At 48.4% G+C, this 26,082-nt stretch overlaps 1 protein-coding gene across 2 annotated transcripts in view; it reads left to right on the top strand.

Moving 5' to 3' along the window:
* The window catches only part of SLC9A8 (solute carrier family 9 member A8), a 93,278-nt gene that overhangs the window by 56,855 nt on the left and 10,341 nt on the right, over positions 1–26,082 (top strand). For both annotated transcript variants that reach the window (XM_006141277.3, XM_027775115.1), the window contains exons 9-13: positions 6,441–6,579; positions 8,460–8,565; positions 15,524–15,640; positions 17,933–18,015; positions 22,174–22,285. In XM_006141277.3, coding sequence (XP_006141339.1) covers positions 6,441–6,579; positions 8,460–8,565; positions 15,524–15,640; positions 17,933–18,015; positions 22,174–22,285 — 557 coding nt within the window. The remainder of the gene's footprint in view (positions 1–6,440; positions 6,580–8,459; positions 8,566–15,523; positions 15,641–17,932; positions 18,016–22,173; positions 22,286–26,082) is intronic.

Here is a 26,082-nt window from a genome sequence, read left to right as displayed (position 1 = left end):
TTGTTCTGGAGTGAGTCCCAAGAACTTGGGTTTGTTTTATCTTTTTAAGGTTTTAGCCACAGGACAGGTACATTCCTCAGAAAGAGACGGAGGGAGTGAGGAATCCCGCTCAGGGTGATGGCCACACCACAGTCTCTTCTCCATTCTCCTCCTGGGACCTTCTGCGTGCATGCCTGCACGCACACACACCCAGCATGATTTTCAAGCTGCTGGGTCCAGGACTTGAACCAATGTCTGTCATGTGGGAGTCCAGCACCTTCACCACTATGCCACCTTCTGGTCCCTGAGCTTGTTTTCTTTCTTTTTTTTTTTTTTTAAGAGTTATTTTATTTAACTTCATTTATCTCGTCTTAATTTGGCCAGAGAAAGATAGAGCGAGAGAGTGAGAGAAAGAGGGAAAATTAGAAAGCAAGCTGTCAGGCCTGGGACTTGAACACTTGTCAGTCATGTGGGAGTCCAGCGCCTGGCCCCCAGAGCTTGGGTTTTTAAGAAGTTCCTCTTTCTCTTTGTCTCTCTCACTGGCCAGTGCATGTGCCCTATAGCAAAAAAAAAAAAAAAAAAAAAATAGGTCCCCAGATGGTGATGAAATCCAGGGATAAGTGTTGAGTGTTGTTGGAAACAAAAGCAATAGGCAGAGGCCAACTGTGAGATAGGGAGCAGGGCTCTCACGCATCCTGCCTTAAGATGCTGTTGCATAAAGCTACTTGGGAAACTGTAAATCTTTTTTGAATGTCAAGTGGGAAAGGAAATGCTTCTAAGGTTATCTCAAATGCCTTTATCTGCCGCAGGGCTATTTCCTGAGGACTTTGCTTTAAAAAAATATTTTCCATTTATCCGTGATAGTATGTGCACATGCAGGGGGTACAGGGGCACCATCCGTGGGGTCTGGTCACGCCACAGCCCCCTTCCTCTAGTCCGCCAGCCTGTCGAGTCCGTTCCTGGGCACTCTTGCCTGTGCCTGGCCATGTTTCAGGCTGATCTGGTCTGGGATTCGAGCCATGGCCGCTGCATGGATCCAGATTCTCATGAGCAGAGTATTACTCCTGTACCATGGAGCCAGCCCTAGTCTGCATTTCATGGTGGCCATTAGCATATTTGAGAGCTAAAGAATTTTGCCCAAAAAATAGAGAAGGCAGAGTCAAAGCAGGCAGAGAAAGGAGCCGTGGACAGTGCATCAGAGATGCACCGAGAGCATTTAGAAGCCAGTTGCATCTCCAGTAGAGAATAGGATCGCCATCTATCTGAGTACTGACCGTTTCCTCTGTTGTGGGATTCCTTGCTAAGCATAACCATTCTGTGGTAGAGAGCATTTCCTTGAAAGCTTTATCATGGACTGCATTCATAATTCTCATGTTTGAATAAAATGGCATCCCAGAGTGGAGAAAGCTCAGGCTTTAGAATCCAGCTGACTCAGCTTTGTATATTTGTCATAGAAAATTTGGAAACCAGACAAACAAAAAGTAAAGAAAGAAAAATCACACGCACATTGTTACTGCCCAGAGATAATCCTGGTGAACAATTTAGTGGAAGTGCATGTAGTATTTTATTTAAATGGGCCTCTGCCCCAAATTCTGTACTGTAGCTTTGCCTTTGAGGAGAGTTGATAAAACCTCCCTGAACTGCATCACTTTACTGGTTAGCGTGTTCTTTCTGTGCTTTTACTGTGTTCTGTTTAACCTGTTCCCTGTTACTGTCTTTCTCGCATTTCTCTTGGCAGAAGCTCCCATGACTTTTATTAGAAAATTATCACACATCATGCTGCAAGACCTTTGAAAAACCTGATGGCAGTACTTTGTATTATTTTAGATCTACTTTGAAAGCTGCTTAGCTTTCTGGTTTTTCCTTCTATCTCCTATCCTGACTACATGTATTAAACATTTGTGATAGTTTTACCCAACTAGGAGGTGACATCATGAGTTATTTTTATACACGAAGAGCTAAACTCAGTTGCTTTGTCTCTGATTTATTTAAAGCAGAGCAAAAAAAAAAAAAATCTGTCAGAGGAAGGACCTTTTCCAAGCTTTTCTTGGTCTCTGGTACAAAAAGGCCAGAGTTTAGGAAATATCTTTTTAAAATAAGAAGTGATGGAGTCATTGTGAGTAGCCAGAGGGTCTTACTAGAAAAGTGCCTTTGAAGGCCAAGGTGACCTGTGACAGCGGTTTCCGTGGTTGGATCCGGGGACCCCGTGCATCTAACAGCGCGTTCCCAGCCTCCTCCTCCACTGCCGGCACACTGTCAGTGAGATGGGGCTGGTTTAGGAATCAGCGCCCCACCGTCCTCACCTGTGGTAAAGGCTGGGCTTCCGCCATCAGCCTTTGGTGCCAGACGTGGCTCAGAGACTAGCCAGATTGACAAACTCAGTTCCCATGGGCGAAAGATGCTTGTAGTGGTGAGTACACAATCGCCCACAGCCGCAAGGCTGCGAGGGATACAGGGAAGGCTTCTCAGGTGAGCTGCCTGAGCTGGGCCTCAAGCCCGGGGGGCATTTCCAGACAGAGAACACGAGCCCAGCAGGCTGTCCTCCAAACGAAACAAGCCGAAAGCTGCTGGGAGCTGTCGTCACCCTTCCTGGGTTATAAGGTAGAAGCACGTCTTGTTTTTCACAGCAAGTCTACTTCAGAAATAATCATTTTCAAAATAAAACAATTTTCAAAATGATCTGACATTTATCTTTGCAACTGGATCCGTGAATGAGTTACCGCCATTTTTTAATGTCACCTTCAGAAGTGCCAGAAAGCAAAGTATCTTCTTTTTTTGATTTTCATTAACTTGAATTACATTATTTTTAGCTTTGATTTGTTGCTATGACAATGTATTACAATAACTGCGGTAGAGGAAAACTTTTGTTCTCTCCAGTTACGGCTTAAGCTTATGAACTAGATCCTGAAGCAGCATTTTTATTCTTTTTTCTTTTTGTCTGAGAGGTTTTTTGCTATAGGGCATGTGCGCTTGCCTGGAAGAGAGAAAACGCAAGAAATCACCCCCACAGGGGGGATGGCCACGCCACAATCCCTTCTCCATTCTTCTTCCAGGATCTTGGGCACGCATGCACATGTGCCCAGCGTGAGTTTAAGCTACCATGTCCGGGACTTGAACTGCGGTCGACTACATGGGAGTCCAGCGACATAGCTATTACGCCGACTGCTGGTCCTCTAAATTCTCCTTTTATTTGTCATGAGTACGGAAACCATTGCCCCAGTCCTGGACCTGCTGTTAACTTTTTGTGTAACCTCATCCAGTTACTTGCTCTCTTTGGGTCTCAGTCTTTTTTTTTTTTTTTTTAAGAATTACTTTTTAAATTTTATTTATTATTATTTTTTATATTTTCTTCAGGGTACGTGCGCTCACCAGAGAGAGAGAGAGAGTGAAAGTAAGAAAGCAAGCTTCCAAGTCTGGGACTCGGGTTGCTGGCCTACTGTCTCAGCTTTCTCTGTATAAAAAGCAGGCAGTGGGCCAGCCAGTGGCCTGGTGGTTAAGACAGCTGGATCCACATGGCCAACTGTGTGGTTTGAGTTCTGGACTCTGCTGCTTGATAAAAACACCCAGTGCGTGTGCATATGTGCCCCAAATCCTGAAAGAATGGAGGAGAAGGGAATGCAGCATGACCATCTCCTAATTAGCAGTGCTTTCTCACCTTCTCTTTCTCTTTGTCTTCCTCTTCCTCTCACCCCTCTTTCTGGATAGTGTATGTGTCCCCTAGTTCAGAACAAAAGAAAAAGCAAGCAGTGGAACCAGCCTGTATACCAGCTGTGGTGGTGTTGTCAGGGTGGGAGCTGGACTCCCCGCCTGTGGTTCACAGGTGCACATTGGAGAACGGCAGGTGGTCTTGGCCTTAAGAAGCACCTTTTCCACAAGAGCCCTTGTTGGCTCCCGCATTCTCCAAGGCAGGTTGTGATCTGATGAAAAGAAAACAGGGTAGAGGAGCTAGTGCGTTCAGGTGAGTCAGAACTTTCTTGTAAAGCTTTATTTGTTTTCTGCAGGACTTCTCAGAATCTTTACTATGTTAGTTTGTGCTGTGAATCTCCTTGGAAGCCTCCCTGAGGTTATTCAATCAAGCTAATGTTTTTGTCAGCAATTATCCTGCTTTGAACCGATACTAATTTGGGGTGAGCAGGTTGCATTGTGGTTAAGGTGCTGGACTCCCACATGGCCAACCACAGTTCAAGTCCTTAACCTGGTGGCTTGAAAATTGTGCCAGGCAGGAGTGCATGTGTGCCAAAAATCCCAGGAAGAGAATGGAAGAGAAGGGATTGCTTTGTGGCCATTCCCCCCAGGGCTTGATTTCTCACGTTCCCTCTCGTTCTCTCTCTGATGAGCACATGCACCCTATGGCAAAACCTTGAAAAAAAAAAAAAAAAAGGATGCCAAGTTATAGAATGCTGATCAGTAAAGCTGAATACTGCTATTGGCCATTCTTTCATCTACTGGCTCAGTAGAGATGTGTGGAGTGTGATTCGTGTGGTAGACTGTGATCGAGTTCCCGAACATGTGGCGGGGAACGGGATGGGCACAGGCTCGGTTGTCCTCAGGGAATGATCCACCAAGATTTTTTTTTTGGAGAGGTTTTTTTTTGTTTGTTTGTTTGTTTGCTATAGGGTGCGTGTGCTCGCCAGACAGACAGAGAGACAGAGAGATAGAAGGAGAGAAATCACCCCCCAGGAGGGATGGCCACGCCGCAATCCCTTCTCCTCCATTCTCCTCTTGGGATCTTGGGCACGCACACACACACACGCCCGGCGTGAGTTTAAGCCACCAGGTCTGGGACTCGAACTGCGGTCGACTATGTGGGAGTCCAGCGACATAGCCATTACGCTAACTGCTGGTCCCGATCCACCAAGTTTCCACAGGCTGTGAAGGAAAGGGCAGGCACCACGAGGCTCTCTGAGTGGGCCAGCCTGAGCAAGGGGACAGGGCTGGTGTCCCTGGGGAGGAGGGGCAGTAACCCTAGGACCTGAGGGACTAAGGGGCCAGGGAAAGGTGAGTGACCCCACCCTGAATGAGGAAGAGATGAAGTCAGGGAGCCATGAGGGCAGAGGGAGCCACATGGTGCCTGAAAGCCTGGACTCCCTCCTAGAAGCACCAAGATACTGTAAGTTGTGAAGATGGTAACCTGGTCATTTTAAATGTGCATTTTAAAGGGATCATTAGGCCACTGAGTGAATGGAGACTGACTATATCTCTAGGAAGACAGGGTTGTCTGTAGAGATCTCAAACCATGAGGCCACAATCCCTTCTCCATTCTTCTTCCAGGATCTTGGGCACGCATGCACATGTGCCCAGCGTGAGTTTAAGCTGGAAAGATAGGGCAGTAGGGGAGAGAGAGGAGAGCACAGGAAGTAGAATCAACAGAAAGAGACTTAATACCTCCATGTTAATAGTACATGATTTTTCCTTTGGAGATAAAACCTCAAATTGAATTTATGGCTTCTGACATCTTACTTTATTCTGTTATGGCAAAGGGAAAATTCTCTCAGTTCCTTTGTTTTTAGTTTAACTTTATTTACTTATTTATAAATTTGACCAGAGAGGGACAGAGCAAGAAGGGGGCAGGAAGTGAGAAGGCAAAGCCTCCAGGTTAAGGACTCGAACCATGGTTGGCCATATGGGAGTCTGGTATCCCTAAGCACCACGCCATCTGCCAGCCCCCCTCATTTCCTTTTTAATGCCTCCTAAATTCCCCTTCTGGGCCTGCACCTCTGCCAGAACCTCTGCCTTGTCTTTGGGCAGTTCCACTCCATTCTGACTTCTTGTGTAGCTCCAGTTTCAGGTTTTATGACAGGGTTCCTGTGCTGCAGACACTTCCATCCACTCCCCTGGGCCTTCAGGAGGAAATGCCATCAGCGTGCATGGCTCTGCTGCTCTCGCCTTGTCTCCTGCCACTGTCCTCCCTCTGCCCCTCTGTGCCCCCGTAGTCTGTCCCCTGTATTACAGCTACACTGAACCGTGTCCTTGAATGTGCCCACTGGCTGCGTGTGCCGGGCTTCCTGCCTCCCTGCACGTGCTGTTCCTCGGCCTGTGGTGCTTCCCTCATCTCTCCACCTAGCTGACTCCTTTCCCTGCCACCTAGCTGACTTCTTGCCCTAGCTAACCTGAACACAGCCGTCTCCTTAGTCCCCTCCTGACTTCCCCTAGTCATCGGGGTGCCTGTCCTATGTTCTCCAGCCCTGTGCTGCCCCCAGATTGCCCTGAGTTCTCGTCTTGTTCTCCTCCCTCACTAACCCGCGGGGAGCTCCTGACGGATGGGGACTTTGCTGTCATTTCTGAACCCCCAGAAACTAACACTGTACCTGGGACAAAGGAGGTAAACACAAACGTTTGACTGAACGGTGGAATGGATGAATGAGGACATAAACAAGAAATAAGTTTTAAGTTCTAAATTAATTTGCTAAGAACTTTATCCCTAACATTTTAACTTCTTTCTGTTTTCTTTCACTTCCTAGCACAGCTGAAGGTTTAACAAGAAAAAATATGTCAGATGTCAGTGGGTGGCAAACATTTTTACGAGCCCTTGGCTACTTCCTCAAAATGTTCTTTGGCTCAGCAGCGCTCGGCACTCTCACTGGCTTAATTTCTGCATTAATATCCTTTTAATATGATGACCGTGCAGGGCTGAGGGGATGATTCTTGTTTGCATCCCTCTCCAGCCATTTATCCTATACCTTAAGGGGGCCCATCTTAGTTTAAGGTTTGGTTCAAAGGCAGATTTTTATGTTTAGTTTTGGTTTAAGAAACACTTTCATTTTCGACTCAAGGATTTCGTTGGACGGGAAACTTAGGATGTCACTTTTCAAAGCTTAAAACACGTGTACAGTACTGCATACCAGCTATGCTTTGGGAGTTTCTTAGTTCCCAGAGACGGATCAGTACTTTCAGATGCTTTTCAGTTTCTGTCGCCTCACTTTTCTTATGCAGAAAATTGGAAGTTAATTTTATTTGAAAATGTCAAATTGAGAAAATCTTTACCCTACCAAAAGTGATTATCTGGAAGGATTGGAAAAGGGGTTTTCAGTGAGCGCCATCGAAGTTGTTTGCACTGATTTTCTTGCTTAATGACCCATAAGCATTTCCAGCCAACGAAGGAAAAGGCTTATTAAGGCTAACGACACTCACTGCTGTAGAAAGTGCACTGTGTCGTAACAGAACAGGCGGCAGGCCGTCTCCGCGTGTGCCTGAGCCCACGTCTCAGGGGTGGCCACCTGGCCCTCCTCCACGAGCAGTCTGTCTCCCAGATGGCCGGAAAAGTCTCTTTTGCCCGGTTATAGGCATGTTTTCCACCATCCTGTGAATTTTCCCGTCAACTTCTCTATCCAGGAGATGAACGTCTCTATTGAGTTGGCTGTCAGCTTCTCGTATTGTACCAATAAACAGAATGGAAAAGAAAACTTTTTCCAGTTCAGTATTTTCCTCCATATTTATCTTTTCTTCAAAAAAGCATCTGCTGTAATAAAACTGAGTGAATGGGTACAGAGAGTCCCATCTGGGCACTACGAACAGTGTTTGAATATGTAGAAGACTCTCCTTTCACAGGAGCATGAGTTTAGAAGTCTCCAGGAATAGCAAAGAGTTCCTTTCACAGGGCATTCAACCCAGAGTGTTTTTTGTTTTGAGAGAGATTTTTGCTATAGGGCGTGTGCGCTGGACAGAGAGACAGAGAGACAGAAAACAACCAATCACTCCCCCTAGTGGGTATGGTCACACCACAATTCCTTCTCCTCAGGATTTTGGACATGTACACACACATGCCGGGCATTAGATTTAAGCCACCAGGTCTGGGACTTGAACTGCAGTTGACCACGTGGGATTCCAGTGACATAACCATTACGTCATTTGCTGGTCCCTCAACCCCGAGTTCTGATGGCATGATTGACATTCTTCATTGATCTCCTCTGATATCAGAGGGGACGGGAGGGGACCAGGCGCTGGGAGGACCTAGCAGTGGGGCTGTCCTCAGTGTCTGCAGCCCTGCTTACCCCTCCCCGCCCTCAGCTTGTGCTTAGCCCGGAAGTCAGCATTTTTAAGAGAGTTGGCTTAGTTCAGTATTTATTTCGCCTACCATTTCTGTCAGGAATTTACATATCTTAGTGTTTTGTCAGACTTCCTTTCTTATAATAAATAGTCTCCCTAAAAAGAAAACATTCCATAGTGGTAAGTTTTCAGGCATATCCTCGGTCACGCTTTAATCCCTTTTCCCGTTTCTCCATCCTGCTGGGATTTGGGAGATGCATGCACACATGTCTGGCATGTTTTTCAAGACACCAGGATTTGAACTGCCACCAGCTATGTGGGGGATCTAGCTACCTCAAACTAGGCTGTGGGGCTGGCCCCAGTCATACTCTTGGGACGTCCCACAACCTCCTGTGCCCACCGTTTGCTTTATCTGGAAGGCAGCGGCTTTGTAACTTCTCCCCACCTCCCACCAACTGCCCCTTGACTCTTTTTCCTTGACAGTCGTCATTTACGTGCTAAAGCACATCGACTTGAGGAGAACGCCTTCCTTGGAGTTTGGCATGATGATCATTTTTGCGTATCTGCCTTATGGGCTCGCAGAAGGAATCTCACTCTCAGGTAAGTGACAGAGAGCCCCAAAGTGCCCCATAATAGCCTGTTGTCCTGCCTAGTAAGAGGTTTTGTCAGTTGGCTCACTTTCAATTACAAGAGACAGTCCCAACTCGGAAGGACTTAAGCCTTAAGGGGGTTTCCCGGCTCCCGAGGGAGACATCTGGATTTAGGCCTGGCTGGAGCCAAGATTCAGACAGCCACACCAGTGTCACAGTCACAATTTCTCTACCCACCTTCTCTCATTTAACCCCATTAGTCTTTTGAGACCCCCTCATAGGTAGGTAGCCTGGAGGGAGGTACTTCATGCCATGGTCCCTATTTTACTGATAAAAAAACTGGTTGAGAGAAACGAACTCAGCTGCGGAGGCTGCAGCTGCACTTGGTAGAACAGCAGCTCAGACTGGTTGTCTTTGAGTCACTGCTGTTGCTTACAACCCTCTGCTCTAGCACGTCCTCGCCAAAACAGATCATTCTGCCTTTTCCAGAACCCATATTTATAATGGCTGTTTGCTAATTCTGTGATTTCCCTTAGCTCAACATCTATCAAGTTTTCTCCTGTCATAGGTCATATATTCCTGCTCTTCGTTTAATGTTAACTTTTAATTAGATGCTAGTCATTGTGAGCTCTGTGTTGCTGAGTACAAGATTTTATTGTATTCCTTTATAGTTCTGGACTTTTCTTCTGGCGTATATCTAAGTCTCTTGAAATCAGTTTAATCCTCTTGAGGCTTACTTTTAAAAAAATTTTTTTTGAGAGGCGTGCGCTCACCAGAAAGACAGAGACAGAGAGACAGAAAGCGAGAAATCACCCCTCAGGGGGATGGCCTTGCTGCAATCCCTTCTCCTCCATTCTCCTCTCAGGACCTTGGGCACGCACGCACACGCGCCTGGCGTGAGTTTAAGCCACCGTGTCTGGGACTCAAACCGCGGTCGGTTACATGGGAGTCCAGCGACATAGCCATTACGCTAACTGCTGGTCCCAACTTTTAAAATTTTTAAATTTTACTATAGAGTGTATGCGCTTACCAGAAAGAGACAGAGAAGAAGTGAGAAAGCACTCCCCAGGAGGGATGGCCATACCACAATCCCTTCTCTTTTACTTCTCTTCTCGGGACTTGGGGCACGCATGCACATGCACCTAGTGTGTTTTTTCGAACCACTGGGATCAAGGACTGGAACTAAGTAGCTAAGTGGGATTCAGCTACCCTAACCACCATGTCACTGGCTGCTCCTTGAGATTTACTTTTAAATTTAATGCAGGTCCAGAGTAGCACTACCAGCTAAGGCCGTGCCTTACCGAGGCCTCCTCCTCTGATATCTCCCGTCTTCAGGGTGCTCCACTCTGGTTGGTTGGAAAGCAAAGTACTCCCAGCTCTGTGCCAGCTTCAGGAATTGTTTGGCCTATTTCTTTTTAGTGGTTCATTCTCCGGTTTCTTGGAATTTAATCCCACACATGGACTGATCGGTATCAGACAAAGGATTGCAGCTGTCCGAGTGCCCTTGCCGCACAGCTCCCCAGCTCCTCGCTACACAGCTCCCCAGCTCCTCGCCACAGCAAGGCGGACTGCTGGGCGCTGGCTTTGCCCTCCGGAGCCCTGGGCTGGAAACTCCCTCCCCCAGAAGCTGGGGCGAGAGGGCTGGGGGAAGAATGGCCACCTTGTTTCCCTTCTGCCAGGAATCACAGTCCTCCCTGCCCTTTGTTCAGCATCAGAAAATAGTTTTATTTAACATCTCGCATCAGATTTTCTAGTTGTTTATTGCAGGACAACAATTTATGTGGCAATTATTTCCTCACTGGCAGAGTGGAAGTCCCCTGTGGTTTTTAATGACTCAGTGGAGTAGAATTTTCCTCCCTGCGGCTCACTATCTGGAGTCACACGTGGCACTTTGTGAGCCGATCTTGCCGAGGAGGAAACAGAGGGGACTCTTGTTATTTTCTGTAAACTTCAGGGTTTTGTTTGTTTTTATTCCCAAACCAGATTACCCAGATAATTTCACTCTGGTGTCTGCCGTCAGACCCCCTCCCTCATCTTTACTGAATTCTGCAGAGTGCCTGTGAGTCACTCGGCTCTGGCCTTGCTCTGTTTGCCTCTGCTGCTTCTAAATCATGCTCTGCCCCTTGAGATTATCGTTGAGCACCTGTTGACAAAGATCTATTTCATGCATCTGTTTAGAATTTGTGATTAAAACCAGGGAGCGGTTTATTTTTATTTGTTTATTTTTTCCCAGAGAGGCAGTGTTGTCTCTTTACAGGGGCTTCGTTTCCTAGGGACCTTGTTGTACATGCTGATGAGTCTGAGATAGCCGTGCTGGCCAGTGACTCAGAGGGGACATGAGGATGCAGTGGTGGTTAGGCCCAACATCCGCAGCGAGACATGAGCTCTTGTCCATAGCTCACCAAGAATTAGAGACGTGGACATAGGTAAACAAGCAGAGTTTACTAAGAGAGAGAAGGCAGAGCAGAGCTTCCAAGTGGAGAGCGAGTCCCCAGTGGGTTGCCGACAGGAACTGAGGCGAGGGGTTTGCGTCCAGATGAGAGGGGCTTGGTCCAAGCTGGTTCCCAGGTACTGTATGCAGTTTCCTCGTGGTGGGGGTCACATGCCAGATGGGGCCTCATTTCCTAGGGACCTTGCTGTACACACTGAGGAGTCCGAGATAGCAGTGCTGGCCAGGAACACACTCATCTGCCCTGCAAGGAACCCGCTCTACCCCACTCGGCTTTTCAGATATTCGTCACGCGGGGCCTTCCAGGAAGGGTAGTGAGGACAGAATTCTGACTCCCTTTCCTATTCCAAGGTGGTTTCCAGGGGGCCTGGGAGAGCCAGGCCTACAGACATAACAGAGGCCTACCTACGAATGTTAACCAGCTAACAGATTTAACAGAGCTTGGTTCGTGATGGTGGGTGCTACATCCTGTCTCGGGCATAGTGTTCACGATGCCTAAAAACATCTCTTATCTTGTAAAGCACAGCCATTCTTTCGCTGATTTTCTTTAAGAAACAGAGACCTGTGTTTTTCTTTAACCAATTACTAATCTTTAGAATTTTAAACTCACCTGTAACCTATGAGCCTCCTCTTCCAGAGGTCCTACCTTTTTGGGCCAGGCCAAAGTAAAAGCCTCCCTATGCTGATTGACAGCTCTTCTGCTCCCAGAATTGAATAAAAGGAACCACTGTGTCTCGGCACCCTGAAAAATATTTATTTTTGTCTTTCTTGGGCCAGATCACTCAGTGTTGTGCTTAGTAATAAACCACATTAATTATTATTTCTGCAGAGTTGCTTATTTCCCATACTTTAATTCAATTTTTACACATTTTGAAGTCTTCCTTGTACTTCTTTTTTTTTTTTTTTTGGAGAGATTTTCACTATAGGGTGTGTGCGCTCGCCAGACAGAGAGAGACATAGAGACAGAAAGCGAGAAATCACCCCCCAGGGGGGATGGTCACGCTGCAATCCCTTCTCTTCCATTCTCCTCTCGGGATCTTGGGCACGCACGCACACGCGCCCGGCGTGAGTTTTAAGCCACTGGGTCCGGGACGCGAACCGCGGTCGACTACGTGGGAGTCCAGCGACATAGCCATTACGCTAACTGCTGTTCCCTTCCTTGTACTTCTTTAAGAAGACAGATTCATTTAAGAAAGCAGGAAACGGGGCTGGCAGGTGGCATGGTGGATAAAGGCACTGGATTCCCATATGACCAACCATGGTTCGAGTCCCAGACCTGGTGGCTTGCTTTCTCACTTTCCTTCTCTCTGTCTCTTTCTGGTTAAGTTAAAAAATAATAATAACAAATGGGATTTTTTTATTTTGGAGAAGTTTTTTGCTATAGGGCACATGTACTCACCAGAAAGACATAGAGAGACAGAGAGACAGAAAGTGAGAAATCACCCCCTGGGGGGATGGCCACGCCGCAATCCTTTCTCCTCTATTCTCCTCGGTATCTTGAACATGCACACACACGCACTTGTTGTGAATTTAAGCCACGGGGTCTGGGACTCAAACCGTGGTTGACTACATGGGCATCCAACGACATAGCCATTACGCCAACTGCTGGACCCCCCCCCTCTTTTTTTTAACAAATGGAATTAAATAAATTATTCTTTAAAAAGTCAGGAAACAAGGGAACCAGCAGTTAGCGTAATGGCTATGTCGCTGGATTCCCACGTAGTCGACCGCGGTTCGTGTCCCGGACCCGGTGACTTAAAACTCACGCCGGGCGCGTGTGTGTGCGTGCCCAAGATCCCGAGAGGAGAATGGAGGAGAAGGGATTGCGGCGTGACCATCCCCCCTGGGGGGTGATTTCTCGCTTTCTGTCTCTATGTCTCTATCTGTCTGGCGAGCGCACGCGCCCTACAGTGAAAATCTCTCAAAAAAAAAAAAAAAAAGGAAACAATTCAGCAAAAATGTTCGGCATCTTAGGAAGGATACAGGAAAAAGAAAGAAGCAAAGGGAGGTCTTTCTGCTTGTGGTTCGAGCCATTGTTTTAAACGGAATAACGGAATACAGAGGCCAGCAGCAGCATGGTGGTTAAGGTGCTGGGTCCCACATAGCTGACCCTGCAGCTGAGTCTCAGACCTGGTGGCTTGAGAAACACAATGGGTTCATGTACATGCTTTCCAAATGCTGAGAGGAGAATGCAGGAAAAGGGATTGCAGTGTGGCGATCCCCCAGGGGATGATTTTTCAGCGCCCCCTACCCCCCATGAGCACATGCATCCTATTGCACACACACAAAAAAAGTTTGGAGATTTCCCATAAGAAGCAGATTTCTGGCATCTCTCAAAAACCCAGAAGGAAGCCCATTCGGCAGTCCCCACGCAGTGCTGCCGGCAGCCTGTAGACAGCCTGTGCTTTCTCCTCTGGGCCGTTCTCCCACAGGGTTTTCCCCTACTGATGACGATGATTTGTGTTTTTATTTTCTGGCCCCTGAGGAGTCTTGCATTTCCAGTGCCCGCCCTAGTGCACTTGACCAAATGAACCAGCCACACACCTTCTGAGCCTGTCCCCCTGCTGGAGAGTGCCCAGCATGGCAGGGGCGCTCGTGGGGCTCAGGCCGTGGGCTGTCCAAGTCTACAGCCCCCAGGGAACTTGTACTTTCCACCCTCAGGTCTGTGCCCAGAGCCTTAGCTTTCTGGAGTGGGCATTTCACCTCAGCCTCCCATAGGCCATGACGGCCTCTCTTGTACAACTTCCGTACAGCTCAGGATCCTCCAGGTTGACTTTTATATCAAGGTAGGAACCACAGAGTCACAGCCTGCTGGCCACAGCTAGCCCTCTGGAAGTGGGCTTTTGAGGCCCAAAAGCTAGAACCAGTTAGCACTGGACTCGGTGCGGAAGAGAAAGTCTCAAGATGGAATCCCTAAAAGCTTCAGCGGGCCGCTGTTCCCTCCCTTGTGCACAGTTGAGGTTGAGTCCCAGGCCAGATCAGGGTCTCCCTTCTGTTCCACGTGGGGTTGCCCTTTATTGGCACCAGTGCCTGCGTTTTGTTGCAGGATTAGGCAGAGTCCGTTCTCGATATGCAGGAACATGCCGAGAGGAGCAGATGGATTTAAGGAGCACAGGAGGTATCTGTTGTGTGCTTGGTTTTTATCCAGTAGAGCAGATTCAGAAGAGTCTGCCCAGTCTCTAAAGTACCAAGTGGTCTCTCCTGCCCTCCTTTCTCTTCGCCCATCCTGTCAGGTGAAAGCATTGCTAGAATCTCCTCTCTGGCTTTCTGTGTAGAGAAAGTGAGAGAGCAAAGGAATGTGCTATTTCTTAAGGGGATTAGCAGGTAAAATGTTTCAGCGCTTACTGGAACTCAGACAGCAACACCTGTTGGGCAGTACAAAAAGCAGGGTTTGCCCATATTTTGTAGGGCTGCTGGGTAAACAGTAAGGTTAGTTGAATTATCTGCAGTGCATTCTCTGGTTTTCACTCTTTTGTAAATGGCAAGTTAGCCATTAAGCCCTGTTTCTACAGACTGGCAGTGAGTTCAAACTTTGTGTATGAAGTTTGGCCTGCGGTTAGTGTATTTTGACAGCTTATTTGATGACTTCTGAAAAATCTCACTAGCTTGCATGAACAAGAGACCCCTTTTCTGCTGCCTAGATGGGAACAGAGAGGAAGCCTGGGTGAAGTGCCTCGGGAGTGATTGGGGGGCAGTGGACAGACGTTGGGACTCCAGTCCTGAGTAAGCAAAGGTTGTAGACTGTCTCACGGGCTCTGAAGAAGAGACACTACCTGTGAATAGCACCTGTTTGCATTGTAACTGTAGTACAGGATGATAATGGGAACATTCAAAATGAAGGAATAATATTATTTCCCATACTCAGGTTTTTGCTTTTTTTCCCCTTAATTTTCTGTAGGGTGTATGTACTTGCTGGAGACAGCGAGACAGGGAAAGTGAGACAGCACCCCCTGGGGGGATGGCCATTCCACAACCCCTTCTCTTGGGATTATGGGTACACGCACGCACACACACACAGAGGTAGCCCGTGTATTTTTTAGGCTGTGGGGTCAAGCTATGTAGTAGGCCATATGGGATCCAGCACCTTACCCACCATGCCACTGGCCAGCCCCCTATGCAGATTCTCCTTCTCCTTGTCTGTCCCCACTCACCCCATTTGCTCCTGCATACTCTCAGATGGCAGTGAGAGCTCTCACCCGTCAGCTCTGTGCTGTGGTGGGCCCAGGTTATGGCTTGTCTTCATGCCCCTCCCGACGGTTCTGTGAGAAGCCACTTCAGTTCTACTGGACAGATGAGAAAACCGAGACTTGGAGAGGGTTGCCCAGCGGGTGATAGAGCTGCCCGGGGGAAGGCCCTTGGCACCTCTAACCCTTTGCTAGGCCTCGAGTATTATTCTCTGCCCCTTTTTCTTAAACCCCAGACACTGGCGCCAGGGCCCAGTAGAAGCGTGAGATCTTCCAGGGCCGTGGTGTGGCAGTCGCTCTTCAGTCCCGTTCCTCTGTGTGCTCCACCCCTGCAGGCATCATGGCCATCCTGTTCTCAGGCATCGTGATGTCGCACTACACACACCACAACCTCTCCCCAGTCACCCAGATCCTCATGCAGCAGACCCTCCGGACCGTGGCCTTCCTATGCGGTGAGTGCTGCCTCAGCGTGGCCCAGCTGGGCCTACCCAGAGCTAGCCCTGTTTCCTCACAGCATTTGAGGAGCCGAGATTTCCTGTGGCAGCAGGGCAGCAGGAGACCTCAGAGCCAGATACGCTCCCTTATCCCGTTTATTCCTTTGGCTTTGACGTTCCATAAAGTAAACCTCACACCTCATATGTGGAACATTTGATGTGCCCAGTTTTATCACTACCGAAAGTAGTGATAACTGCTGGCTAGGCATAGTTAAGACATGTATTTTCATGTATTAAAATGACATTTAATTTTAAAAAATGTATTCCTTGGAAATGATACTAATGAGGATTAGATGAAGAAGACTCCACAGTCAAAAAAAGAGTTCAGACAGTCCTGGGTTTGGGCCAGCCGGAGGCATGGTGGTTGGGGTGGCTGGATCCCTCATGGCCAACTGTGTGGTTTGGGTTCTGGAACCAGCAGCTGGAAACACGCCAGGGGTGTGTACAGACATGCCCAAAGTCCCGAGATGAGAATGGAGGAGAAGGAAAAGAAACCCTGGGTTAAATCAAGTGCGATGAGTTTACAGATTACAAGATTTCCCAGCCAGTGTGCATCGTGAATTTCTGAGACGGAGACGTAGTTACAGCGTTTCCCAAACTTGCCACATAGCCCTCGTTCACACGAGTGTCCTACAGGCTGTCACCCTGGGTGGAGGAGGGGGTGGGAAGTGTCATCTGTGGGGCTAGGAGGGCCCATGAAGAGTTTTTCACCTGAGCAAGAGCTCAGTTCGAGCTCCTCCCACACTCAGAGACACCTACGTGTTCCCTCCCCAGATTATACCTGGGAATGGGAGACCCACTCACACTGTCCCTGTGAGGTGCCCCCCAAGTAGCTGTACCCCTGACGTCACCAGCATCACCCCTGGCAGTTCAGGGAGGCCCGTCTCATTTTGAAGTGCTAGTTCCACACTGGCCTATGCTGGGAGGCAAAGGCAGGTCATGCAGGGACTTCTGTAGACAAGGAAGCTTGGGGAAGGAGGTCAGATGACTTGCCTGCATCTGTGGCCACGAAGCAGGTCTGAAAGTCAGGTCTCTCTATTCCTAAGCTAGTGGGTACTTTTTTCCACAGCACCCCTCTCAAAAAGTTGAGGCTAAAGATCCTGACCTTGACTCTCTCAATGAAAGGAATTAACAGCCAAACATCCATGGAATTTTATGTCGTACCCATCAGATTGGTAAATTTGGAGTTTGATAATAGGTGCTCTGGGCACGGGCGTATCAGAAGCAGGCCCTGTGCACTGGGGTGTTTGTTGTCACTTATAGTATCAGGAATAAAAATCGTCTACATATCCTTCCACCAAGGACGGGTTAAATTAACCCTGATATACCCAGGGTTATATACTAGAAATAATGCTGCCAAGGAAAAGCATAAAGTAGATCTGAAAGCATTCTAAATGTACTGATTTGGAAAGATCACAAAAATATTTAATAAACAAGAAAACATTTCAGGAAGAAAGATGAGTATACTATCCAGGTCGTGTACATGTTTTAAAAGGATACACACTTAAAGGAAAAGCTTTGCTGAAATGTTTAAAACCACCTCACGGCTTTATGAGAGTCACCTATTTTAAAATACGGCCTTTTCTACGTAGTTATTCGGTTGTTCCACGGGATGTCATCGTGTCAGCAGAAAAGCTATTGTAGGACATTTATAAAGTGCTTTCCTTGAACTACACAAGTGACGGCTTGTACAGAGGTAAATGTCAGGCTCTTGGCTTGCAGAGCCGAGGTGAGAGCTGGAAAGCTCTCTTCCTTCAAATCCTGCTGGGTGTAAGCCTCCTCTGAAACCCTGCGACAGTATTAAATCTGTTAACTCAATCATTTGGCCTTGCCACTCTGGCAAGGAAGTTAACAAAAGGCCCTTTCACGCTCGTCACATGGCGTCCGCAGTCACTGGCTCTGAAGTTTTGCCACTTGCCGCCGCTGGGATCCTTGCTAATCGTAGCCTTCAGCAAGTGGGCAGATCACATGTGTAGCATCTTCCCAGGCGGGATAGTGTTTATTTGCGTAAGTATTTGCCAGTTGTCTCGTTGTATTAGAGATTTGTGAATAGCAGGGACTTGTTGCTTGTGTGGTAGGCAGGAACAAGAGGTTGAAGGACACAGTTGGCCAAGATGCCGGCTGCAGCAAGTTCACTAGGCAAGTGTTAAATCGGATTCCGACTTCCAAATGTTTGCTTGCTTAACAATGTCGTACTGTGTTGGAAGGAAATAGTTGGGGCTGAATAATCCATTCTTTGGTTTGTTTCAGAAACATGTGTGTTTGCATTTCTTGGCCTGTCCATTTTTAGTTTCCCTCACAAGTTTGAAATTTCCTTTGTCATCTGGTGCATAGTAAGTATTTTCCTTGTTTTTTATTTAATTACTTATTTGTAGATTGATAACCACATGTTCTGGACTCATTTATGTAACTGTTAACTGTTCGAAGTCAACAGTTACATAGACACCCTTCTGTTTAAAGTTTCTTTTGTTAAAAAAAAAAAATCAGACGTGTAGTGGGGGGAAAGGATGGAATTAAGCGAAGGTATATTCCTGAAAAAGGACTTCTGTTGGTTTTAAATGTTCAGTCATCTTGAAAGTTAGTTTTCTTTAAAAAGTACAAGTTTATGTGTTTTATATTGGGTTATAAGAGCAGATTTCAAAATTGAATATGTAATTGATCATAACCATGTAAAAATACTGTGTGGGCAAAAAATGGAGTCAAATGTTTACAATGGTCATAAAACTAGGGGTGATTTCTTTTTCTTTTCTACTTTTTCTTGGTAATTTATAATGAATATACTCACTTCTTAATGCAGTTTTCATCAAAGTTGTCTACTTAAAAGCATGACCATGGACACTTGTTTAAAATACAGACTGCCAGGCCCTTACTCCCTGGAGAATCATCCAGAGGGACCATCCAAGGAGATGTTTATGAACAAGAAGATTTGGGAAACAGTTTTAGAACATGACAGGGGTGGCATTTGGAGACAAATAAAAATATACCTTTAAAAAAGGAAAAGAGAAGTTTAAACATTTGCAACAGAATCAAACCATTTTTAGTAATAGCGTGGATAAAGATAAGTGTTAAAGAAAGGTTCCCTGGGCCAGCAGGCCATACCAGCTGGCCAATTGCAGGGTTTGAGTCCCTGACCTGGCAGCCTGAAGAGATTGCTAGGTACATGTGTGTGGATGCCCAAAATCCTGAGAGGAGCGTGGAGGAGAAAAGACAGCCATGTGGCTATCCCCCCTGGGGGAGAGGGAGTGGATGATTTCTCACTTTCCCTTTCTCTTTCCAGCGAGTACATGTACCCTATAGCAAATCTGAAAAAACAGAAAAGAAAAGAAAGGTCCAGGCCAAGCCATGATAGTGCTTGCTGGTTGACATGACTACTCAGCAGATTGAGGCCACTTGGCTGGCCAGACATGGATTCCCACCTACTCTTTAAAGTCAAACATGGTGGTGTACACCTGTAAGTTGAAGTCGGAGGACAGAGACATTGTGAGACCCTGTCTTGAAAAGATGAAAATGGGATCAGCAGGTGGCATGCTGGTCAAAGGTGGTCTCCCACATGGCCAACCACAATTCAAGTCACAGACCTGGCAGCTTGCTTTCTCATCTTCTCTCTTTCACTGGTGAGCACATGTGCTCTAAAGCAAATTAAATAATAATAATTCATTTAATTAAATGAATAATTCTTTTTTAAAAAAATGAAATGAAAATGTCCAGCCCCCTCTAGCATCTGATCAAAGTGACATCAACGACTTCTAACACCGGGCAGTTAGCTCAGTCCCTTGTCTGTGTTTCCTTACATTTCTGTTCTTGCCCTGTGAGCCCATCTCCTGCAGGCCCTACTGCTGATTCATACTCTTAAGCCCTGTTATTATTATTTTTTTTTGAGATATTTTTGCTATAGGGTGCATGTGCTTGCCGGAGAAACAGAGGCAGAGAGACAGAAAGTGAGAAATCACACCCCGGGGGGATGGCCATGCCACAGTCCTTCTCCATTCTCCTCTCAGGATCTTGGGCAGGCATGCCCACGCACCCGGAGTGAGTTTTAAGCTGGGACTCAAACCACAGTCAACTATGTGAGAGTCCAGTGATGTAACCATTACGCCATCTGCTGGTCCCTTAAGCCCTAATTTGATCTCTTTGGTCTCTAATGCCCAATTTGAAGCACTTACTTAAGAAACACAGCTTTGGGAACCAGCAGTTAGCGTAATGGCTATGTTGCTGGACTCCCACGTAGTCGATCGCGGTTCACGTCCTGGACCCGGTGGCTTAGAACTCACGCCGGGCGCATGTGCGTGCGTGCCCAAGATCCCAAGAGGAGAATGGAGGAGAAGGGATTGCGGTGTGACTGTCCCCTCTGGGGGGTGATTTCTCGCTTTCTGTCTCTATGTCTGTCTGTCTGGTGAGCGCACGCGCCCTATAGCAAAAACCTCTCCAAAAAAAGAAAAAAAAGAAACACAGCTTTTTGTTAAATTATTGTCACTCATGTTCGGTTAACTTTTATTGCAACAACTCTTAGAAAAACAGCTTTTAGGAGGAAACCCTTTTAGTGCTGTCACCTACCATGTGCAAATTGGTAAGGCCAACCTGGTTGGCATATTGGAAAACTGAGACCCACTAAGAAAAAAATGTTCTTGCAATCTGAGTACCCCCACCTCTCAGCAAGAACTGTTTGTCACTATTATCTGTCCTCCTACTCAGATTTCAGGAGGAGAGAACTTTTTACAGAAGGTATAACCGTCTTTAGGGTGGCCACTGGGCGAAAAGAGCCCCATTGGATCAGACCTGGAGCAGGAGTGTAGAGATAGAAGGTCTGATTTCAGCGAGTGCAGCAGGGGGCAACTGTCTCCGGCCTAGGAAGGGGAAGGGAAAGGAGAAGCTGCCTGGGGTGATAGCTCGGTCCTCTGAGCACACAGGCTGCTCCAGGTGGATTACAGCCCCTCCTGTAGACTGGTCAGTGGTCAAGAGCGTGGCTGCGGGATCTGAACCAGGTTTGAGATGTAGCTCCCCCTGTCTGCCTGGTCATTACTTGGTTTCCTTGTCTGTAACACCTACTACGCTCAGATTTAAACTGAGCGAGGCAACACATGTCAACTGCTGGGCACATGGTTTGGCATAGAAATGTTGGATGGCTGGGAGCAGTTTTTAGTTTTTTTGGGTTTTTTTGGAGAGATTTTTCGCTATAGGACGCATGCGCTCGCCAGACAGACAGAGAGAGACATAGAGACAGAAAGCGAGAAATCACCCCCCAGAGGGGATGGTCACGCTGCAATCCCTTCTCCACCATTCTCCTCTCAGGATCTTGGGCATGCACACACATGTGCCCGGTATGGGTTTTAAGCCACCGGGTCTGGGACGCGAACTGCGGTCGACTACGTGGGAGTCCAGCGACATAGCCATTACACTAACTGCTTGTTCCCGAGAGCAGTTATTAATGTGACCATCCAAACACACATCCACAGCACAATGAAGATAGACTTGTTGAACGAACAAACTGAAAGCTTGAAGAATGGGGCCAGCCCCGTAGCCTAATGGTCAAGATAACTGGATCTCCCACGGCCAGCCCTACAGTTCAAATCCTGGCCTGAGCAGTTTGAAAAACATGCCAGGTACATGTGCAAATGTGCCCAAAGTCCTAGCAGGATGGAGAGATGGAAGAGAAGGGATTGCAGCATGGCCACACCCCATTTGGGGGTGTTTTCTCTCTCTGCCTCTCTCTGGTGAGCACATACACCCTCTTGGCAATAAAAAAAGAAAAAAGAAAAAAAAAGTCCTAAAGAATGTGTGTATGTCTTCAAGTTAGATAGGTTGACAAGCAAGATGAAGAAAATTAAATTAATAGTCCAGGAATCCACTCAGATAAGACTTAAATGTTCTGCAGTGCTGTATTTCCTTAAGAACAATGTGCCTCTGGAGGTTAGAAACTGAAAGACATGGCGAGCAATGGGCTCGGCATGGTGTGGACGGCCTCCTTTAGAACCTTGCATGTCTTCCTTTTGCCCAGAGGTCACCACTTGCTCACATGGGTGGACCCTTCTCAGTCTTCCCGATCCCTGAGAAGCAGGGACCCCACAAGAGGCAGGAACACCTTGCGGGTCACTCCAGAGTAGGCCTGGAAGGATGATCAGCTCAGGCCTGTCCCCTGGTGAGGCGCCTTTAGAGTCTCATGGCCCTTACATTAGTCTCTAGATACTTCTGCATGGCCTCCCGGCCTTCAGTTCTGTCCTGCTGTCATTCCCAAAGCCCTCGCTGACACAGTGCTAATCATCTCTTGTCCTGTTACTGAAATGTACCACCAAAGCCTTACCCTTTCCCAGACGCACAGAAACTAGCCTCTCCAGCAGCACACCCATGTCGGGCCTCCGGTGAGTGTTGCACTAGCCGGCCTTTTCTGACTGTGAGGGAGGCTGCGTTTGTAATGGTGTATTGGTTTGGCTTTGGCAAGCTTCAACTTGAGGAACTAGATGTTTCCCCTGAGACTGGTCCGTTGCTGTTCGCAGGTGCTTGTGCTGTTTGGCAGAGCGGTAAACATTTTCCCTCTCTCCTACCTCCTGAATTTCTTCCGAGATCATAAAATCACGCCGAAGATGATGTTCATCATGTGGTTTAGCGGTAAGTCAAATCCCGAGTAACAGGTGGAGGGAGGCAGGTACCTGGTACAAAGGTGCACACTGTGCAGATAGGGCACGTGGTCATCTGCTAGAGCACTTTTTCTTTTTGGAGAGGTTTTTGCTATAGGGCGTGTACGCTTGCCAGACAGACAGAGAGACATAGAGACAGAAAGCGAGAAATCACCCCCAGGGGGGATGGTCACATTGCAGTCCCTTCTCCATTCTCCTCTCGGGATCTTGGGCATGCACGCACACGCGCCCAGCGTGAGTTCCAAGCCACCGGGTCCGGGACTTGAACCGCGGTCGACTACGTGGGAGTCCAGCGACATAGCCATTACGCTAACTGCTGGTTCCCCTACCTGTGTTTTCCAGGCTGACTTAATGGGCCCAAAATAAAGGTGAAAGTTGTACTCCTGTCAGTTTTGAATACTCTTGGCCTCCATCACAAAGTTCTGGTGGTTTAATTTGAATGTTTCAGCTGCTGTTCATATTTCTCTGCTTTTTCAAGATGGAACTGGGCCCGGCCAGTGGTGTGGTGGTTGAGGTGACTGCATCCCACGTGGCCAACTACATGGTTTGAATCCTAGACCTGATGGCTTGAAAAACATACCGAATGTGTGTGAGCACATGCCCAAAATCCCAAGAGGAAAATGGAGAAAGGATTATAGTGTGGCCATCCCCTAGGAGATGCTTTCTCACTTTCCTTCTCACTCTGTCTCCTTCCAGAGAGTACATATGCCTTCTGGCAAATTAAAAAAAAAAAAAGGAGGAGGAGGAGAAAAAAGAGGGAGCAGCAGGTGGCATAATGGCTATCATGTTTCTGGACTCAAGTGCCGGACCCAACAGCTTAAAACTCACTCTGGGTACATGTGCATGCGTGCCCAATATCCAGAGAGGAGGATAGAGAAGGGACTGGTGTGGCCATCCCCCTGGGGGGTGATTTCTTGCTCTGTCTGTCCAGCGAGTGCACAGGCCCTATAGCCAAAATCTCTAATAAAAACAAAACTAACGATAATAAGACTTCTGTGGGAAATGTTGGGAGGGGACATATTTTAAATCATGAGGGCTGTTCGGGCCCTCTGTCCATGGATTTCCATCCTGTCTTCCCCAGACCTCCGTCTCCATGAGCTTTTCTTCATTTCATGTGCCCTCCTCTTCCCCAGCAAAGCACCAACAACCAGCCCACCCCTCCTGCCGCTTCTCACCGCCGTCAGGGTCAGGGCCGGACCTCTCGGGCTCCCTGGCACACCTCCACTTCTGCACCTCCTGTCTGCGGACTGGTCACCACTGAGCTCCCGCAGCAGTCCTGGTGGGCAGCAGGTGGCGGCCAACCCTCACCCTAGCCCACCTGCTCTCATTCTGGCCCTTTCTTGCCCTGCGTCCTGACACAGGCCCTCCTCATCCCTCTTCCTGGCCCTCTGTGGGAGTCCCTCCTTTATTGACCCCTCAGGACTGGGCCAGACCTGCTCCTGGTCTCGTGGTCTCTGCTGAGAGCTCACCTGTCCTCTGGCCTCAGCTCCAGCTAAATCTCCTCAGCTCCCCACTGTTCCCTCTTGGCCTTTCTCTGGGATCCGGATTCCTGTTTCTTGCTGTTCACCTGGTGTCATGAAGTTACCGCAGGCCATGCTCTGAGACTGAACTCCCTGCCAACCCGCCGCTTTGCCAGCATCTCTGTCCCACAGGAAGTAACAGTATTGGCCATGCTCAGGGAGTGGCCGCCGTGCCATGTTTGCGGGTGCACACCCTGTTCTCAGTGCATTACATGTGCCTAGTCCTTCCTCCAGCCCCTGGGTCAGGACTGGTGAGCTGAGTGCCATCAGAGAATTGGTCTCTTTTTAAATTAATTTGTATGATCATTTTGCTGAGTCTAAGTATTCTTATATAAACAAAAAGAATAGTAATTTATTTTTAAAAAAATTATAGATTTATTATTCACTATAGAGCATGTATGTACACAAAAGTGAGTGAGAGAGAGAGAGAAAGAGGGAGAAAAGCACCTTCTACAGGATCTAGTCATGTGACAAACCTCTCCCTCTGGTCTTCCAGCCCATCATTTCTTGTGCACTTGCATGCATGCTCAGGATGTTTCAGGCTAATTAGGCTGAAGATTTGAACTGTGGTGGGGACGAGCAGTTAGCGTAATGACTGTGTTGCTGGACTCCTACGTAGTCGACCGTGGTACGAGTCCCGGACCCAATGGTTTAAACTCATGCCGGGCACATGTGCATGCGTGTCCTAGATACCAAGAGGAGAATGGAGGAGAAGGGATTAAGATATGGCCATCCCCCTGGGGGGTGATTTCTTGCTCTGTCTGTCCAGCGAGTGCACAGGCCCTATAGCCAAAATCTCTAATAAAAACAAAACTAACGATAATAAGACTTCTGTGGGAAATGTTGGGAGGGGACATATTTTAAATCATGAGGGCTGTTCGGGCCCTCTGTCCATGGATTTCCATCCTGTCTTCCCCAGACCTCCGTCTCCATGAGCTTTTCTTCATTTCATGTGCCCTCCTCTTCCCCAGCAAAGCACCAACAACCAGCCCACCCCTCCTGCCGCTTCTCACCGCCGTCAGGGTCAGGGCCGGACCTCTCGGGCTCCCTGGCACACCTCCACTTCTGCACCTCCTGTCTGCGGACTGGTCACCACTGAGCTCCCGCAGCAGTCCTGGTGGGCAGCAGGTGGCGGCCAACCCTCACCCTAGCCCACCTGCTCTCATTCTGGCCCTTTCTTGCCCTGCGTCCTGACACAGGCCCTCCTCATCCCTCTTCCTGGCCCTCTGTGGGAGTCCCTCCTTTATTGACCCCTCAGGACTGGGCCAGACCTGCTCCTGGTCTCGTGGTCTCTGCTGAGAGCTCACCTGTCCTCTGGCCTCAGCTCCAGCTAAATCTCCTCAGCTCCCCACTGTTCCCTCTTGGCCTTTCTCTGGGATCCGGATTCCTGTTTCTTGCTGTTCACCTGGTGTCATGAAGTTACCGCAGGCCATGCTCTGAGACTGAACTCCCTGCCAACCCGCCGCTTTGCCAGCATCTCTGTCCCACAGGAAGTAACAGTATTGGCCATGCTCAGGGAGTGGCCGCCGTGCCATGTTTGCGGGTGCACACCCTGTTCTCAGTGCATTACATGTGCCTAGTCCTTCCTCCAGCCCCTGGGTCAGGACTGGTGAGCTGACTGCCGCTCCCCACCGCCACGTGTCTCTGAATTCCATCCCCTTCTCCCCCCCACTGTCTCCCACCGCAGGCCCGGACTGCTGCAGCAGCCTAACCCCTTCCAGGCCCTGGCACCTATTCCCCAGTCTAACGTGAGGCCTCGGCCCGGTGCCTTAGACAGGTCCTGCCCTTCTTTGCTACCCATTCCTCTCCTCCCTCCTGGCACTCGCAATCTCATGAGTCCCTGTTTGCTGACTCTTTGCCACCCTGAGAGCTCCCACCAGGGCAGTTAAGACTGCCTGTTTCTTCCATGTGGCGCCAGGGGAGCCAGGGTGTTGATGAGGAAGTGCCCTTTTCCAGCTCGGTCCATGCCCTGCAGTCCAGCTGGCAGCTACCACCAGGGCAGCCCAGAGCCTGTCAGGGATGCCAGGGGGGCCTGGAGGGCAGCATCCTCAGATTCTGGGGCTCTGGACAAGCTGCATCCTGTGTTGTTGGCCGTGTTGGCCACCTGGCCCCAGCAGACACGTGACGACCCTGGTCTGAGTTCTGTGCATCATGGAGAATGGGAGCGCCCACTTTACGAGGCTTCCCATGGTTCAGGTGACCCTATGTAGGCAGAGTACACAGCATGGCTGGGGGGTGGGGGGGGCGG

The sequence above is a fragment of the Tupaia chinensis genome, unplaced genomic scaffold (assembly GCF_000334495.1).
Source record: "Tupaia chinensis unplaced genomic scaffold, TupChi_1.0 Scaffold000049_1, whole genome shotgun sequence".
Classification (NCBI taxonomy): Eukaryota; Metazoa; Chordata; class Mammalia; order Scandentia; family Tupaiidae; genus Tupaia; species Tupaia belangeri.
The sequence above is the reverse complement of the archived record's forward strand: the minus strand, read 5'-3'. Positions and strand labels throughout refer to the sequence as shown.